This window comes from Aspergillus versicolor (assembly GCF_001890125.1).
Source record: "Aspergillus versicolor CBS 583.65 unplaced genomic scaffold ASPVEscaffold_7, whole genome shotgun sequence".
Lineage (NCBI taxonomy): Eukaryota > Fungi > Ascomycota > Eurotiomycetes > Eurotiales > Aspergillaceae > Aspergillus > Aspergillus versicolor.
In genome coordinates this window covers 904,757-921,718 of record NW_024467530.1, presented here as the reverse complement: position 1 = coordinate 921,718, position 16,962 = coordinate 904,757, and the positions used below count along the sequence as shown (strand labels likewise).

Sequence of the window (16,962 nt, the reverse complement as noted above, 5' to 3'; positions counted from 1 at the left end):
CTGTTGCCCCGGCCAATTTTCTGTCAACTTCCCTCCAACTGCTCGACTTTATACCGTCGACCGACTTCTCCAGGAACCTAACGGCAGACTCTATATTTCAGCACCTGCGTCGCGCTTACGAACCCTCCCTGACCCCCGGAACAGACTTCACTGTTCTTGATCCCCGCGATGGAGCGTTAACGACCGTTGGAGGTCGCGCGACGGTGCTGGTCAAGGCTATTCTCTCGTTAGGCATTGAGGTATCTTGCTCCTTAATGTCTTGACGATTGGGCCTTAACCTTGAAATTCTTTCTTTTTTTCTGCCTTCAATTTCACTCTCTCGGTGTTTTCCCCGCCGTTTAGTGTCCCCGACCGAAAGTGTGACCGACCATGCCGGAAAAGCTGTCGGGCCAGCAGACTGCAGGAAAGGGGCAGTTGCGTCAAGTGCAATCCAGACCATCCAGTCCTTCGGGAAATGAAAACGCCGCTTTGGGAGGTAAGGGATCTCGAGGTGGGAGTTTACAGGTCAGCAAGTGGCTAACAAGAGTTAATTCTAAACTCTAGAGACTCCCGGCCGCAGACGGTTGCAAAAGCACCCTTCGAAAACCATTCTATCCGATGCCTCTTCCCACCCCTCAAACAACCCTGTCGGATCTAGACTTAGTGCTCTGACCAAGAGGAGGCTCTCTATTCGCGATCAGAAGGTGCCCCAGGGTCCGCGACCACAGGACCAGTCACGCAGGTTTGTGTCCCCCTATCTAACCACTTCATAAGAGACCGGGCTTTTTGTCGCTGGTCTTTCTCTGCAATCATGGATATTATCTAACGTCCGATTGTAACACAGTTCGGGCACGGTTCAACACTCCGGCAACTCCTCCGTTGACTCGACGAACGATTCCTTAAGGAGCAGCAACTCACATGTTAACCTTCGGACTACCAGCATGAGCAATTTCGCTAACCAGACTCCACCTGAGAGCATGGAATTTCTTGCCCCTGTCAACTTCGATGACTTTCATAATAGCATAATGGCAGAACCGAGTTTAAGCCAGTTCCCCATGCCTGGGAGCGGAGCAACTGGAAACGACCGACAACCCTCGTCTTTTCATCCCACCAATCCTTGGGCTAACAATAGCACCGACAATGACACGCCTGGTCAACCTAAAACCTACACATCACGGAGAAAGAGCATTGTTGGACAGAATCCTTCCACAGATACGTCTTCTCGCCCCGCGGCATCCACAGCAGCTAGTCGCAATCGCCGTCAGAGTCTTGTTCAAAATCAAGCCCCAGCCAACTCAGCTCCACGGGCACCACGAAAATCAATCGGGCCTGGCTCGCTTCCTACTACTGCAACTGCGCGACGGCAGAGCCTGTCAGCTAGAAAAGCCAGTGCCGACACTGCTCAAACACATTATCTTCGCCCGCGGAGCCAGCATCCTGAAGTCAACGGGAACAATGGTCAGAGGCTTCCGAGCAATGTTCGGAACGCAAAGGCCAAATCATTCCAACCCCCTTCAGGCGAAATGGGCGACAATTTCTTGACGACGGCTGCCTTTGGAGACCACTCTCGATCGTCGTCTACGAATGCTGTTCGAACGCCAGTGAAAAATTCCGCCGGGGAAGCCACAACACCGACATCATCGTCAAAGCGGGTATCAATGATGCCCCCTCATGCGACGGGTCTTGGTGCACGTACGATTAGTCCGACTGATGCCCGACGATTAAAGCGCCTCTCAACGGCACCTCAAGCCTATCCAGTGCCATATACTCCTCCAAGCCAAACTGAACCTCTGCCTGTGCGTCCGCGTTCATCAACTCACTCGCCTTCAAGTATTCCACGAAAAAGCGCGACACCTTCCTCATCTCGCACTACGCCTGACCCGAATCGGAAATCGTATAGTTCGGGTCTATCCGTGTCGTCAAGCACGAGCTACAACTCTGTGAGAAATTCTAGTGGGTCACTCCAAACACGACTGTCTCAAAACTTCTCCTCGTCTCGACTTCCGACCCCGAAACCTCGTGTAGAACAACATCCTACAACTACTACTGAAGAGGTCCCGCCAGTTCCTGCTATTCCAAAGGCATACGAGTCGCCGAAGAGCGAAATGGAACAGCCACAATTTCCGATACCGCGCAAATCGAGTTTGCCGTTGGAGATCGAACTTTTGAAATCAATGCACGTCTCGGACCCGAACTCGAACATTGGGCGGCAGAACTCGGAGGCTTTTGATGAACGAGCAATGAAGACCCCCGAGGCCAAACCCCAGACTGCTGCGGCTTTTGGAAGGAAGAATATGAAGCTGCCACCGTTAAACCTGCTTCCTCTAGGGACACCAATGACTTCGAAAATTGAGGCGCTAACGGATAGGGACGACGATGCCTACCCGTCCACCCCATCAGCACAAGTAATTTCCAAGACTCCAAGTACGCCTTTGACTGCTTCAAAGGCAAACTATTTCTCCTTCCGTGATGACGAAGACACGGACCCGCTTCCCCAGGCACGAAGCAGCACGTCGCATTTTGCCCTGAGCACTTCATCTAATATTGGACTGAGAACGGCTAGCAGTTCTAGTGCCCTGGCTTCTCATGATGGCACGCCCGGGGGTGCTAGGACTGTGTCTCCATATATCTCCTACACCTTACCCAAAAGCAAGAGCGACTTGAACCATTTGCGCCAAAAGCCAAGTGCGGATTATTCATCACGGATATCCCAGTCATACAAATTGACCGGCCCTCGTCCTCAAACCCAAACGTCCGCGATCTCAAACGCCGATACCGTTAGCCAGATTTCGACACCCTCTGATCTCGATAATAATGGCTTACCCAACTCGTCTTTACGCAACAAAATTACACTGTCACGGAAGCGGAGCAATTCCAAACCGCAAGGTGTCAATGCTACTACTGACCCCAAGAAGTCCGACCTGATGCCTCCCCCAAAGCTTCCGGCTTCCGCCACTTGGAACAACCTCTCAACCACAAAGAACTCGAGTCCAACTTTGAAGCCAGCCTATTTGAAGTCTAGGCGACAGTCATCGTTGTCGAACGCGGCAAACCCCGCTCTCAGAAAACCAAGCTTTAGCAGCGATCAAAACCTGTCGTTGTCTCCTACCGTCTCCCGCGAATCTCACGAAAGCGACAACTCCCAGAACCGGTCTGCATCTTCCATTCTTTCGCCGGTACATAAGATAATTAGTTCGGCCAAATCTAACATGGCGGCGACCTCTGGATCAGCTGAAAGCCGCGCCGAAACCGAGATTACGATTGCAGATGAGGAGATGCGACGGCTTGGCACTAAGCGCAAGGACTTCGAAAAAGCTGCAAGGGAGTTGGACGACCTACGGCACAGAGCCGGACCGAAAGATCGTGTCAATCCTGCCCAGGCCATAAGAGTGGCCCATCTCAACATCTTTGAACGTGGGGAGATAATCGACTTTAAGGATATCTTTTTCTGTGGTACCCAGGATGCGAAGAAGCATGTTGGGGATTTGAACGCTTCGGCCTCGAACTTCGGCTATGACGACGATCGTGGAGACTACAACATTGTTCTCGGTGATCATTTAGCCTACCGCTATGAGGTTGTTGATGTTCTAGGTAAGGGAAGCTTTGGTCAGGTGGTCCGATGTATCGACCACAAGCACGGCATCCTGGTTGCAATCAAAATCATCCGCAACAAGAAACGATTCCACCAGCAAGCCTTGATAGAGGTCAACCTCCTTAAAAAGCTCAAGGAATGGGACCCTCATCGCCGCCATAGCGTGGTGAATTTCACGCAGAGTTTCTACTTCCGAGGACATCTGTGCATATCGACTGAACTCCTAGGGATCAACCTCTATGAGTTCATCAAGGCCCATGATTTCAGAGGATTTGGCGTCAAGTTGATCCGCCGTTTTACCCGGCAGATCCTTCATACTCTCACGCTGTTGCAGGCAAAGAAAGTCATCCACTGTGACCTTAAACCTGAAAACATCCTTCTTGTCCATCCCCTGAACTCTGAAATCAGGGTTATTGATTTTGGTTCCAGTTGTTTTGAGAACGAAAAGGTATACACATACATTCAAAGTCGTTTCTATCGTTCACCCGAGGTCATTCTTGGTATGTCCTACGGTATGCCAATTGATATGTGGAGTCTGGGATGTATATTGGCTGAGCTCTACACCGGCTATCCGATATTCCCTGGAGAGAATGAACAAGAGCAGCTTGCCTGCATCATGGAGGTCTTTGGTCCGCCGGAAAAACATTTGATTGAGAAGAGCACACGAAAGAAACTATTCTTCGACTCTCTCGGCAAGCCAAGAATCACAGTCTCTTCCAAGGGCCGAAGACGACGTCCAAGCTCGAAGGAGCTGAGGCAGGTACTGAAATGTGACGACGAGGCCTTTTTGGACTTCATTTCACGCTGTCTTAGGTGGGACCCGGCTCGCCGCCTTACTCCAAGCGAAGCTCTGCGACACGAGTTCATGACGGGCCACAAAATGACACCGCGACCAAGACCGTTTGGAAGTCAATCCCCCGGGAAGAGGGTGAATACTATTTCCACTCCCACTTCAGGCCGTCCTCTTCCAGAGCCGCCTGGTACAACTTATAAAAATGGCACAGCTGTGCGAAGCCGCGATCCTTCGAACCCGTCGCCCTCAAAGGCGACGGCTGGCAAGCGTCATTCAACGGTCAGCGGATTGCCCCCGTCGACGCCCGCCAAGCGTGGTACGAATACCGCGACTACGCCCGGTTCTGCCTTGCCTCGTGTTTCCGCAAGGAGTCTCAGTGGGAAGCCGGACCTTGCAACTGCAGCGGCGGCAACAAGCTTGGTAGGTGGACCGGCCGATACACAGGTCCAAACCTGACGGATCAAAGGCTCAACGTGGCTAACTGAAAACAGAAGCCGAAATGATCGGGAAAGCTTGCTGCATGTTTTGATTGTTTTCTTTTTTTTTCCACTTCTTGCATACCTGTAATAATACTTTGCTCGATTATTCAGTTGCATAGCAGGCCTGGGGATGCTTGTGGTTTTGATTTTATTTTTACGATTTGACATAAACTGCTGCTTGAACAAGCCAGTGAACGAGGCAGGACATTTCTTCTTATACCCTCACTTGAGCTTTTTCATGCCTCCCATGACTTTATTTGACTGTCTTTATTTTTCATCTTCATTCTTTTGTTACCTCGTCTAAATACCATGTTTGTGATATCGTTATGATTGTGGAAGTTAAGCTTATACATGCTGCATGTCTGCCACCTTGCATTCGTTTTTACCCCTGACTTAATCTTTGCATTGTTTACTCTTCTTCTCCGACTACGATGGCCAAACAACATTGGATTCCACCTGGAAATAAGGGCTTATGTGTCCTCGGGGGCCGTCTGTATATTACTTTTTTCCTGGTGTCTGAATTGCCGCTGCGCTGTATTCCGCAAGGCTGAAGACTTGGACATGTTATGATTAGAACCTTATGGATATAAATAAGAAAGAACAATGAATATATAAGGTTAATTGTAGACTACTGTTGCAATATTGGGTATTTGAGCATTCGTGAATGGGCATTCACTGACGGAGTGGGCTGAGGAGGGCGCAGTTGCGGAGTTTCGGCCTACTTGGCCTTATTGTTTCTCGCAGTTACTCCGCAGTCTCGCCCTTTGAACTGTCTCGACAACGCCAATCCACCGGCCCAACTTCCAATTCAAAGCTCTTAATAACACCTAATCACGCTGTTCTTATCTTCTCATGCCGTGAGCGCTCAGGCTACTGCAACGACGCCGATCGTCATGAACGGGTTCTCAGATCACGGCCTCGACGAGGGCGCCTTTGCGGAGAAGTCGAGCTTGAAGGGTGGCCTTCAAACATTCGATGCCTTCCGTAAGTCGTTCTCTTTTGATCCAAGACAATTGGACAGAAATCCCTACCCAGCCTTTTTTACTAAATACTAAACCGTGGACCACCAATGCAGCAAAGACAAAACCCTCGTACACCACCCCGTCCCGCCGCGGCGGCCAATGGACAATCCTCATCCTTGTCATATGTACCGTCTTCTCCCTCACTGAATTCCGCACCTGGCTCAAGGGCACTGAGACGCACCATTTCACCGTCGAAAAGGGCGTCTCGCACGACCTCCAACTCAACCTCGACGCCGTCGTCCGCATGCCCTGCGACGACCTGCATATCAACATCCAAGATGCAGCCGGTGACCGCATCCTTGCGTCCGAGATGCTAAAGCGTGAACCGACAAGCTGGAAACTGTGGATGGATAAGCGCAATTACGAGGGCTTCGCTGGTGGCAAGGAATACCAGACGCTGAGTCGTGAGGACGAGGGGCGCTTAGCGGCCCAGGAGGAGGATGCGCATGCGAGCCATGTGCTTAGCGAGTTGAGGCGCAATCCGAATAAGAAGTTCCCAAAGGGGCCGAAGCTCAGATGGGGGGAACAAGTTGATTCTTGTCGGATTTATGGTAGTCTGGAGGGGAATAAGGTCCAGGGCGACTTTCACATCACGGCACGCGGGCACGGCTATGGCGATGGGATGAAGCATTTGGATCATTCTGGTACGTCTTTCTAGGCATATACTTGCTTTGCTATCAAGGATATAACTAACTAGAGTAGTATTCAACTTCTCGCACATGATAACAGAACTCTCGTTCGGCCCTCACTACCCAACCATCCTCAACCCGCTCGACAAAACAATCGCAACTACGGAAAACCACTACTACAAATACCAATACTTCCTCTCCATCGTTCCAACCATCTACTCGCGCAACCAAAAAATCCGGCTGGACAGACTCCCCTCCTCCCTCGACCAAGACCGCCAAAAGCACAACAAGAACCTCATCTTCACAAACCAGTATGCGGCGACCTCGGCATCTGACGCCCTCCCTGAATCCCCCTACCTCATCCCAGGTATCTTCTTCAAGTATAACATTGAGCCGATCCTGCTGCTCATCAGCGAGGAGCGCACGGGTTTCTTGAACCTGGTTATTAGGCTTGTGAATACCATCTCTGGTGTTATTGTTACGGGCGGTTGGCTTTATCAGATGACTGGGTGGGCAGCGGAGCTGAGGAGGAGACGCGCTGCGAAGTCCGAGGGGTATTTGCATGGGAAGATGACTGAGGAGTGATCTTCTTTCGTCTTCTTGTTTGATTTTTCGGTGCTTCTTGGTTGTTGTTTTTTACTACTTGCAATATATAGGGTTTCGGAGCTGGTGTTAGAATTGCCTTTTTTTTTTCCCCATCCTTTTCTCATTGATTGCTATATCAAGAGCTTGTATACTCAGTATTTGTACCCAACATTGTCCAATTCCATAGAGCGTTTGGATCGTCCAAGCAGACAGGAGGAAAGAAGTAGTTCTTGGACGGACATACGTATTCAGGATTCATCAATAATCATTCAGTAGTACCGTACAACCTCATCTACTCAAATAGCCCGTCCTACTTTACACCAACGGTATAGAAGTCAAACATAAGCAAGTAAGAGAAATAGAAGAAGGGAAAGAAAGAAATTTATATCTCAAAAATTTCTCCCATCCCAACACCGGCTCCCTCAGCCCCGGCGCGACTATCAACAAGATCTAATCGCCACCCCTTCCAGTCCTTCAACTGCTTCTTAATCTCCCGTACCCACTCAACCCGTTTCCTAGCTTCCTCCTCCGCCTGCGCGCGTGCAAACTCGGCTTCATCGAATTCATCCTCGAGGTTCTCTTCGGAGAGGAGCTCTAGGCTTCCACGCGTAGCAGGCGGGTGTTGGTGCCCTTGTTGGCTTTGAGACGGAGACGGGGAGTAGAATGGTGACCCACCGCCCGTGAAGGCCGCGATGCCGCTAGATAGCACGGTGGAGAAAGAGGAGTGCTGGTTCCTCTGGGCCATGCTGCGTCGGCGCGAGTGTTCGGGGCTTCCGCCGACGAGGTCCACGTCGTCGAAGGCATTCGCAGATGCCGGGTTTGCGGTGTCATATTCGTCGGGGCTGTATGCGTCCGGACCGGGCTGGAGTTCCTGGCGCTTCTCTTGCCAGACGCCGCGGCGGAGTTCGAATACTTCGCCTTCAAGATCGCGGATGCGGCGCTGGAGCCGCGAGCGCTCTTCGTCTTCGAGGTCGTCGAGGTCGTCGTCGTCTACTCCTCCTCCTGCCGATCCGGTGCTACCGGTACCGGCGTGCCGCTTGCGAAGACTTTCTTGTTCTTCCTTTAGGCGGAGGTTCTCGTTCTCGGTGCTGGCTAGTTTCTTGCGTAGGACGGCGGCCTCTTGTTCGAATTTCTCGCTTTCGCGGAGGCGGGTCTGGTGTCGGGCTTCAGATTCCTTGTGTAGGTTACCGATGGCTTCGATTTTCTTTTCGAGGGTGTCGATTTTCTTCCCCGCCTCTGTTTTTTCGCCCTTTAGTTCTTCGAGCTCACGTTGAAGGCTCTTGATTAGGGTTTCTGTGGACGTCTTGTCGACGCCTTCCTTCACAGCCTTTTCGGACGCGCGCGTCAGTGCGTTCTTGCTGTCTGTGAGTTCGCGCTGCGTCTTCTCGAGTGTGGATTCGCTGCGCGACAGCTTCTCCTCTAGTGCGGCTATCTGGGTCTCATGCGCGGACTGTGTGGAGATTTGTGCGCGGAGGTTGGAAATCTCGAGTTCCATTGCTTCCATGGCCGCAGATTTCGACTCGAGTTGCTGCACCAGGTCTGACGGTGGGGATTCTGACTGTCCGGAGACAGATCCACTGGCATTTCGATGCGTGCGTGTCTGGAGATGCGACGTCTGTCTCTGAAGCGAAGCGATTTCCGCTTTCTATACCAATTTATTGTCAGCAAAGGCACCAGACATTCAACCCTATCATAGCAGATAGGAAAAAGGAAAAAGAAAGAGAAAAAGACAAACGTACCAACTCCTCAACACCCTCAACCTTCCCCTCCGCAACTTTCAACTTCTCCTTCAACTCCGCAACATCCACATTCGCCTCCCTCAAATCCTCCAGCTGGTCCTCCGTCTTCTTAAACCGCGCACTGACATCCTCAACCTCCTTCTCCAACCTCTTGTTCTCCTTCTCCAGCTCCTCAATCCGCCCAGACTGCTTCCTGTATACCTCCTGCACAGCCTCCCCATCCGCACTAAGCGGCGGCAACGACGGCGACTTCAGCGTCGCAGACGGGGACGTAGCCGAAGCACTGCCCTGTGAAATGGACGTTTTCCGGAACGACGACGAGCGCATCTTCGACTGGATGGACAGCGAGGGTTGCCGTGCGTGCCCGGCCCGCGGGGCCTCGAGTTTCCCGCTCGATGCATCGTCGGACGTTGTCCCTGGGGCCGGGGATGGTGTTGACGTTACGGTGTTGGTTGTGGGGAGGTCGGGCATGGGTTCGGTCCCTTCATCTTCATCTTCTGCTGGTGGCGGTGGTGTTTCGGCTTCTGCTTCTGCTTGTTCTGATTGCGGTTGTTCAGGTTCAGGTTCTGGCTCTTGCTGTGATTGTGTTTGTGAACTCGTTTCTGCGGTTTCAGCCTCCTTTGCTGACTCGGATGTACTACCCTTCTTCCCGCCTTTCTTTTTCTTTTGTAGGGCCGCGACCTAGATCTCAAACGGTGTATGTTAGCTCATTCAGTATCATTACCCCATTGCTATTTTTTAGAAGCGCAGAACAGTGGATGCGTGGGTAAGGTAGGAGGTAATCCCACTCAAACGGCGGGGTGTAGAATACGGTAATCGCTGGGAAATACATACGCGCTTCTTGGCAGCGGCGAGCTTTTCGGCCTTGACGCGCTCCTCTTCGTCGGCCATTTTGCGGCGGCAAGGGATTCGCTATGGGAGAGGTATGTGTGTTGTTTGTTGGTGGGTTGGGCTGGATCTCCGATTTGATTGCAGGGCGGGAGGACAGCTTTCCCCGTACGAGCACGGGCCACCTGGCGAGAACTGACTTCATATGGACAACTTCACTTACAGCAGCTAATGCTATTACAGTTGGAAGACTACAAAAGTCATTAATATATCAAAGAGTTAATTGAATTAAATATGTAAGCAACGAAGTTAAGGGCAAGTTGAAGAGCAAGTTCCAGCGTCATCTGAAACAATTCCAGTCACAAGTACAGCATCGCGTTGCCATCGCGAGCAGAGCAAAATCACATATCAAAACTAAGCAGAGGTCGGGACCTGTCAGCGGCCTTGCCAAACGCCTCGCGCCGCCCAAGCCCTTGGAAATGCAGGTTGAATGCAAAAAGCAAACAGAAACGCCTCGCAAACAAGCAACTCAAAAGATAACACGTTGAATCGAATCAGGGGGGTACTAAAGCAGGTAGAGTAGAGTGAACATATAGATAAGAAGAGAAAAAAGAAAGAAAAAGAAACGGCGTCACATCGTTATTCGTTGGATTCAAACTTCCATGGAATCGGCAATTTCCTCACTCATGGCGCGGACGGTGCCTCTGCTGCCAGATCGGGACCGGAAGTCTTCGTCACTCATGAGATAATTGTCGAACTCTTCACCGCCAGTGCGTATGGGAGCGGGAGAATTTGGCTCAACATCACTGTCGCTTTCAAGTTCTGCATCCTCGCCGAACCAATAGCGAGCACGCTTACTCGTGCCCAGATTGGGCGTGAGAAGGCCGTCATCAAACGTTCTCTTTGTCGTCGGTGTCGCGAGGCCTTCACTAGGTGTGTGACTTAGAATCGGTATCGCTTTGACATAGATGTAGCACACGCGTTTCCGAAGGCGATTGAAAAAGAAGTAATGGAGACTCCAAATCGCTCCATCATCCGCATCGGAGGGGTCCTCGTCCGGTGAGTACGAGTAGATACCACAATCTTTGAGAGACAATTGTTCATCAAGAATCTTCCACATCCTGCGACCCCACGTGGGAGAAGCCTCCGCATTGTATGATCCAGAGACTGTAGAGGGCGATGGTGGCGTAAGGTCGAGGGTTTCGCGCGGTCGAAGATTAAAGAGCGTCGAATCGATCGTGTTCATGACTCTCTTTAAATTCCGCTCGCGATGAAAGTCTGTCGGACGTAAGACATGGGAGAAATCGTAGTCTGGATGACTCGCGTTGAGAGTTGCGATCAAATACGCAAACGTTCGGCGACTCGAGTGATCACTCAGGGGTCCGAAGGGGCTCGATCGGGAAAGGTTGAGCGAAGCGGCCGCATCTGACGCAGTCGGAGGCGATAGCGACGCCGATAAGCGGAGGACAGATTCATACTGCTGCTCGAGCGATTGTTCGATGTTCTTGTACAGTTTGCGATCCGATCGAGCGGCCTTTGTCGTGTACAGATCGCAGCCTCCAACGATGTGACAGTCGGCGGTATCGAAATTCAGCGAACTAGTCACGTCCTCGAATTCGGGAAGAGGTAGGAACTAAAAAGAGATCGTGTCAGTCTACATTTGAAAGATATCACTGATACTGGCGCATTTGAACTCACCTTCATCTTGGACTTGGGGTGACGGGTCCAGGTGGTCAAATAGCACTGTAAAGGCAAGATAGTAAGGTGAAGTATGTCGCAAAACCAGAAATTTTGTACAACACTCCAGAAATGGCAACAACAAAGGGGTTCACGACAAGAGCCGAGGGGTTCTTTGTTGTCTCAGCTGGCTCTATCGTCGGAGATAAGGCCCGGCAAGGAGAACAGCTGGCTCGATCGGGGAGAGATAAGAGGGAAACGGGCAGGTATTAAGTGGTGGTGACTGTAACAGCAGCCATACGAGGCACTGAAGGGATGAGAAACGATGAGAGGGGATCAGAAGAGGGGAATGGGGTGATGATGTCCAAACCGGCTGCTGAGATGGGCAAGTTGCGCGTTGCGACCGAGGGGAGCGGTCACGTGGGGGCCGCAATCAGCCAGTGATATCACGCACCTACCTCACGGGTCCGGAAGAGAACCAGAGAACAGCAGCCAGCGAAGTGCCGAATTTGGTTTCACATAATGCCCTGCTTCTCGAGAGCGCCGAGAACTTCTTTGGTGTCCTGAATGGAGTCAATATAGTATTATTAGCCACTGGGGGTGGTTGTAGAGAAGATCAACGCCTATATACGTCCGAACGCCAATAAACAGTCCTTGCAAGCCCACGAGCAAACCAATATAAGAAACAGAAGCTCATCGCAGATGAGACTCCTACATGATCTTCGTAACCACATCTTCCTCAACCTGAGGCGACGACAAGTTAGCGCCATACAGGAAGACAACAGACATGTAACAGAAAGCTTGGGAGGGATAGGCTTCACGCCATGTAAAACGACATCGGGAAAGCAAACGGTAACATCAGGCGATAATACCCAAGGTGGGTGGGATACAGAAAGGCTGCGACCAAACAACCCACCGCGACAGCCCCGAGGCCGGTGGGACATCTAGATTCCAACTCCCATATCCTCGGTGACAGGAATGTCGAGGTGCATGCAAGACAACAAAAGCAAAAGACAGCAAGCAATTCGCACTCACCTCCATATCCTCCAAGCTATCCTGCTGACTGATACACCGCAGCACATTCTTCTTACTACTCTCCTGCATCTCGCCCGCGAGCAGCAACTCATCTAAGATGAAATACGCCTTCTGGAAGTTGAAGATAATATCCAACTCGCACACATTGCCATAGTATTTGTCCATCTGCTCGACGTAGCGGTGCACAACCTCGAGGGTGATCAGCTCGTTATCGGTCGACGCACATCCAGCGATGAAGAAGAGCGAGGCGTAGCGGCGGTAGACGACTTTGGTGTCTGCAGAAACGGAAAAATACGTCAGCAATGTTGGCGGGTTAATGAGTGGGTGAGTCACAGCTTTGTTGTAAGCCTCTAGGGACTCCTAGTGTGTTGCCTGCCTACCTTTGTATTCCAGGAAATTGCACATCCGCGTCCTGCGGGACAGCACGAGTTGAGTCACATCCTTGATGATCTTGGCCTTATCCTTTGGCGAGAGGGTGGTGAACCACTTTGCGAGACGCTGGAGAGCAGGAATGTAGTTAGCAAAACCGAGCTTCTTCAAGCTTCAGCTTCCGAAGCGGCCAGATCGCAGTCTCGGAGTCGGGTGGGTGACGACGAACCACTTTGCCCTGGCGGGAGAGCAGAATCAGGTAGCTGGAGGGGGTCAGCGCATGTCGGGAGAGATGGCAGCATTCGGCCTTACTGGATTGCCATTGTGAATGTTTGGGGAGGGGGTCGTCGAGGGAAGTCGAGAAAAAAAAAGGTGGTGGTGGTGCAGTGGTGGAGTTGAGGGCAAAGCTTTTAGGGGCTCGGGCGGTTTATTCAGCCCCGCTAACACAACTCCATCTCACTCACAAGAGCGCATTACTCTCTGGTCTGGACAATAAATTGTTATTTAATTTGAATTGACTTTCGGCTAATTGTCCTGACTATCATTCTTGTTCCGCTCGCAAATAGCATACATACTCCGTTGTTATGCTGACGTCTCAACTCTGGGTGACTCCGGGAGCTATCCCCACAGTATACAAGCAAACACACAAACTAAAGACGCACGAAAGATTATTACCAGGAACACACTAACTATATACAGAGAACGACCACATCTTTGGATTTCCAGGAGCCCGAACATTCCTCGAAACTTTAATACTCGCCACCAAGCGAGCGCCTACGCAATGAGCTTAATGTTTACATTCCTTCTGCACTTTCAATTGCACGTCTGCGCGTCGCAGGATTCAGGCAGGCCAGACAACTGGGGGCCTTGCACTAATCGCACAAGTTTCCCGTGATGTTACCCAGTCAGAACAAGCAAACGGTCGATATGATGGCGAGGCTTGCGAGCTCTCTAAACTCCTGCAGTAGAGATTTTCACTTGACCTTGAATAGCTGAGACATGGCATGGATATACTGGAGGCTGAGCTGGGGAGGTGGGTAGGTATTTGAGGAATGTATAAAGCTATTCACTCCCACTTGGATCTGTTTGTCTGTAATATGTAGTATTCTCTCCTAACAGTATCCAAAATGAAACACTACACGCTCCTGAGCTCGTTGCTCATATATGCCTCGCTATCCTACGGACAAATCCTCAACATCGTCGCACACCAAGATGACGACCTCCTCTTCATTTCCCCCGACCTACTACACTACATCCAAACCGGACAGGAAGTGCGCACCGTCTTCATAACCGCTGGCGATTCCGGCCGGGACGAAAGCTACTGGCAAGGACGAGAAGCAGGCGCGCGGTCCGCATACGCGGTGATGAGCGCCGCCCCGGATTCATGGACGGAGAAAGACGCAGGGATCCCGGGCCACCAAGCCTCATTGTTTAGTCTTGACCAGGATCCAGGCATTTCGCTCGTGTTTTTACGGCTTCCTGATGGGAATCTGCTCGGGCAGGGGTTTGAGGAGACGGGGAGCGAGAGTCTGCAGAAACTTTGGGAAGGGGGGATATCTAGGATCCGGACTGTTAGTGGGTCTGGCTCGTATACGAAGGGCGAGTTGGTGGATGCGCTTGTTCACTTGACTTCAGAGTTTGGCCCGGAGCGAGTCAATACCTTGGACTATGTTCAGGAGTACGGAGATGGGGACCACAGTGACCACCACTCGACCGGTTATTTCGTCGCCGAGGCGTTGAAGCGCTATGGGAATGAATCAACTCTCGCTGGGTACGTGGGATATCCGGTCGTCAACAAACCAAAGAACGTGGAGGGAGCAGATCTCCTAGATAAAAAGTTTGCGTATTACGCATATGCCAGCCATGATCCAGTTGTTTGTGATAGTGATATGGCTTGTGCTGACCCTACATTCGCGCCGTACTATCCCGAGTGGCTCGAGCGACGGCATACGGTTGATACGTCGCCGATTGCGAACGCTGGTACTGTGCAAGTTGCTGGGTTGGATACTGTCGTAACCCTAGATGGGTCGGCGAGTTCGGATCCAAGTGATAGACCGTTGGTCTATGAATGGACACAGGTTAGCGGGCCAGCTGTGGACTTGAAGGACGCAGAGACGAGTCACCCTTATTTCACGACGCCCAGTGACCCAGATAGTCTATCCTTTGAGCTCGTCGTGAAAAACAAGCAGACGAGCAGCAGTCCGGCTGTTGTGAGGGTGACCACCATGCAACACCCTGAGAACATTGCCCCCAAGGCCCGAGTGACAGCGTCATCTTCGAATGATGGCTCCAGCCAGACGCCAGACAAGGCAACCGACGGCAGCACGGGTGGATTTCCAGCAGGACACAGCAACGAGTGGGCGACTGATGGAGGGAAAGCTGGGAGCTGGCTTACTCTCAGCTGGGAGAGCCCACAGACGATTTCCCGGATCGCATTATATGACCGACCCAACTTGCAAGACCACATCACAAGAGCTGTAGTCGAATTTGACGGCGGAGAGAGAATCGAAGTAGGAGAGCTGGATAATTATGGGACGCTCAGGACGGTGAATGCTGCAGGCAGGACGGCCAGGAACCTGACCGTGAGAATCACCGAAGTTAGCCCGTCAACAACGAACGTTGGTCTGGCGGAGATTCAGGTCTTCGGGACAAGTGTAGACTAGTAGACAGTTAGGCTAGCCGTCGTCTATTCAGTAGACCCAGGAGCCACCCTCAGATAAATGAAGATGAAGCCTCAGCCGCAGCGTCAGATTGTCCACTCGCAGTCTTACTGGAATCTCACCAGCCACGAAAGTGGTGGTTTAACATGTAAAACAATCAGCAGCGCCTATTTCTGACTCAGTGGGTAGTGACTCGTGAATCTTGGACTCCTTCTGCTCCAACTACTGCACGGAAGCAACCGAGTATCAGTGCAGGGAAAGCCACTCCGCACGCTAAAAGCAACGGACTGGCTCTAGCGAGAATTGACAGTTTATACAAGACCCGCGACTCCGCTGATAGGCCGTATGGGCTCAACAAGACTGTTGCTCTCTGCGGTCTGCTGCGTGTGCCGGGATTGTCCTCGCTTGATAACTGGATGGCCGAGAGTACAGTTGATTCTTGCTCTGGGCCCCGGCCAGTCGGCCACTCGTTAATACTCCTTCGTCTCCCACTCGAATTTTGCTTCTGCCAGCAAAACCGTTGATTCCAGCACGTTTCCAGCACGTTTCAACCATGTGGACGCTGCTTGGACGTATTTCTCTGCTTGTGACGCTAGCGAGCATTGTGGGCGTCAATCTGGCCCAGGACACCAGCCCAACACGCACAGCAAAGAGCGGATCGTTGATCGGGTGGTGTCGCGCTCCAACATCCAGTAAATTCTCGCCTTGTTCTTGTTCAGACATTCAGCTAACAGACGCAGCCCAGAAGTTGACTGCCTCGGATGTCTGGATAACAAAGGATGACTATGCAGGAGCGTGCTCGACGTCGGACGTGGACCAGTGAAGTCTTCCCACTGTATGCAATGCCAACACTCTGACCTGGGACAATGACGCGACGGCAGTTTGGTAAGACAACTAGTCCCATCCGTTATACTCAAACGAACTAACGTTATAGTGCCACGCAATATTCCTGCGTACATTCACCGTCTTCGAAACCTCGCCGGCGGGTCTCCCCTCTGCGAGCAGTGTTGGCTGCTGGCAGGGCTGGAGTGCGTGGACGGTATATCGCACGCGTCCAGACGCGAGCACCGCGAGTACTACCACTACCGATACGAGTAAGCTAGTCGAGCCTAATCCGTGTTTAAAGCTAACTTATTCTTGTTCAGCCACCACCACTACCACTACCGCCGAAGCCACCCCTACCCCTACGGACGGTTCCGAAGAGGCTGACAGTGAGAGTGAAAGCACAAGCGGACAAGATTGGATTGCAGGGGCTGTGGTCGGGCCCGTTGCCGGTGTTGCCATCATTGGGGTGGCGGTCTTCTTCTACCTACGTAGCAAGAAGCGTCTGCTTGCTGCTCCCGTCCAGCAGGTTTACTACCAAGGACCGCACTACGGGCCTGCTCAGGCTGCTCAGGCTGCTCCAAAGAATGCCGTCTCGCTCGGGACGTCGGAGTTGGCAAACGCGCAGTACCGGTATGGCTCGACGGGAGCAGCGACCGAAACGCAGGGGTTCCCAGTGGCCGAAATGCCCAGTACGAGACAGACCCATGAGCTGTCGTCTCGAAGGTAGACGAGATGGAGCCATTGATTGGA

General features: G+C 51.9%; 6 protein-coding genes across 6 annotated transcripts; 3 read left to right on the top strand and 3 right to left on the bottom strand.

The window, feature by feature from the left end:
- The first annotated feature begins 67 nt into the window (after positions 1-67).
- Positions 68-5,031, top strand: ASPVEDRAFT_776600 (putative protein kinase). The gene is made up of 4 exons (XM_040816425.1): positions 68-475; positions 544-721; positions 824-4,784; positions 4,856-5,031. The coding sequence occupies exons 1-4, from the start codon at positions 370-372 to the stop codon at positions 4,865-4,867; spliced, it is 4,257 nt and encodes a 1,418-aa protein (XP_040669992.1). The 5' UTR covers positions 68-369; the 3' UTR covers positions 4,868-5,031.
- Positions 5,032-5,736: 705 nt separating this feature from the next.
- On the top strand, positions 5,737-7,079 carry ASPVEDRAFT_54437 (uncharacterized protein; the record flags this gene model as incomplete). Its single annotated transcript, XM_040814932.1, has 3 exons — positions 5,737-5,827; positions 5,919-6,509; positions 6,568-7,079. The coding sequence occupies 3 exons, from the start codon at positions 5,737-5,739 to the stop codon at positions 7,077-7,079; spliced, it is 1,194 nt and encodes a 397-aa protein (XP_040669991.1).
- A 242-nt stretch (positions 7,080-7,321) lies between these two features.
- ASPVEDRAFT_172195 (uncharacterized protein) lies at positions 7,322-9,781 on the bottom strand. Its single transcript, XM_040808721.1, has 3 exons — positions 9,653-9,781; positions 8,819-9,500; positions 7,322-8,724 (listed from the first exon to the last, which is right to left on the bottom strand). Exons 2-3 carry the CDS (start codon positions 9,287-9,289, stop codon positions 7,462-7,464), a joined length of 1,734 nt encoding a protein of 577 aa, XP_040669990.1. The 5' UTR covers positions 9,290-9,500; positions 9,653-9,781; the 3' UTR covers positions 7,322-7,461.
- A 128-nt stretch (positions 9,782-9,909) lies between these two features.
- Positions 9,910-11,706, bottom strand: ASPVEDRAFT_776567 (RNA polymerase III-inhibiting protein MAF1). The gene is made up of 2 exons (XM_040816423.1): positions 11,345-11,706; positions 9,910-11,279 (listed from the first exon to the last, which is right to left on the bottom strand). The coding sequence occupies exons 1-2, from the start codon at positions 11,348-11,350 to the stop codon at positions 10,299-10,301; spliced, it is 987 nt and encodes a 328-aa protein (XP_040669989.1). The 5' UTR covers positions 11,351-11,706; the 3' UTR covers positions 9,910-10,298.
- Positions 11,707-11,816: 110 nt separating this feature from the next.
- On the bottom strand, positions 11,817-12,991 carry ASPVEDRAFT_43687 (uncharacterized protein). The gene is made up of 2 exons (XM_040812879.1): positions 12,739-12,991; positions 11,817-12,633 (listed from the first exon to the last, which is right to left on the bottom strand). The coding sequence occupies exons 1-2, from the start codon at positions 12,761-12,763 to the stop codon at positions 12,182-12,184; spliced, it is 477 nt and encodes a 158-aa protein (XP_040669988.1). The 5' UTR covers positions 12,764-12,991; the 3' UTR covers positions 11,817-12,181.
- An 863-nt stretch (positions 12,992-13,854) lies between these two features.
- Positions 13,855-16,939, top strand: ASPVEDRAFT_85629 (uncharacterized protein; the record flags this gene model as incomplete). The annotated part of the gene is made up of 3 exons (XM_040817726.1): positions 13,855-15,381; positions 16,322-16,481; positions 16,533-16,939. 3 exons carry the CDS (start codon positions 13,855-13,857, stop codon positions 16,937-16,939), a joined length of 2,094 nt encoding a protein of 697 aa, XP_040669987.1.
- Positions 16,940-16,962: the final 23 nt, after the last annotated feature.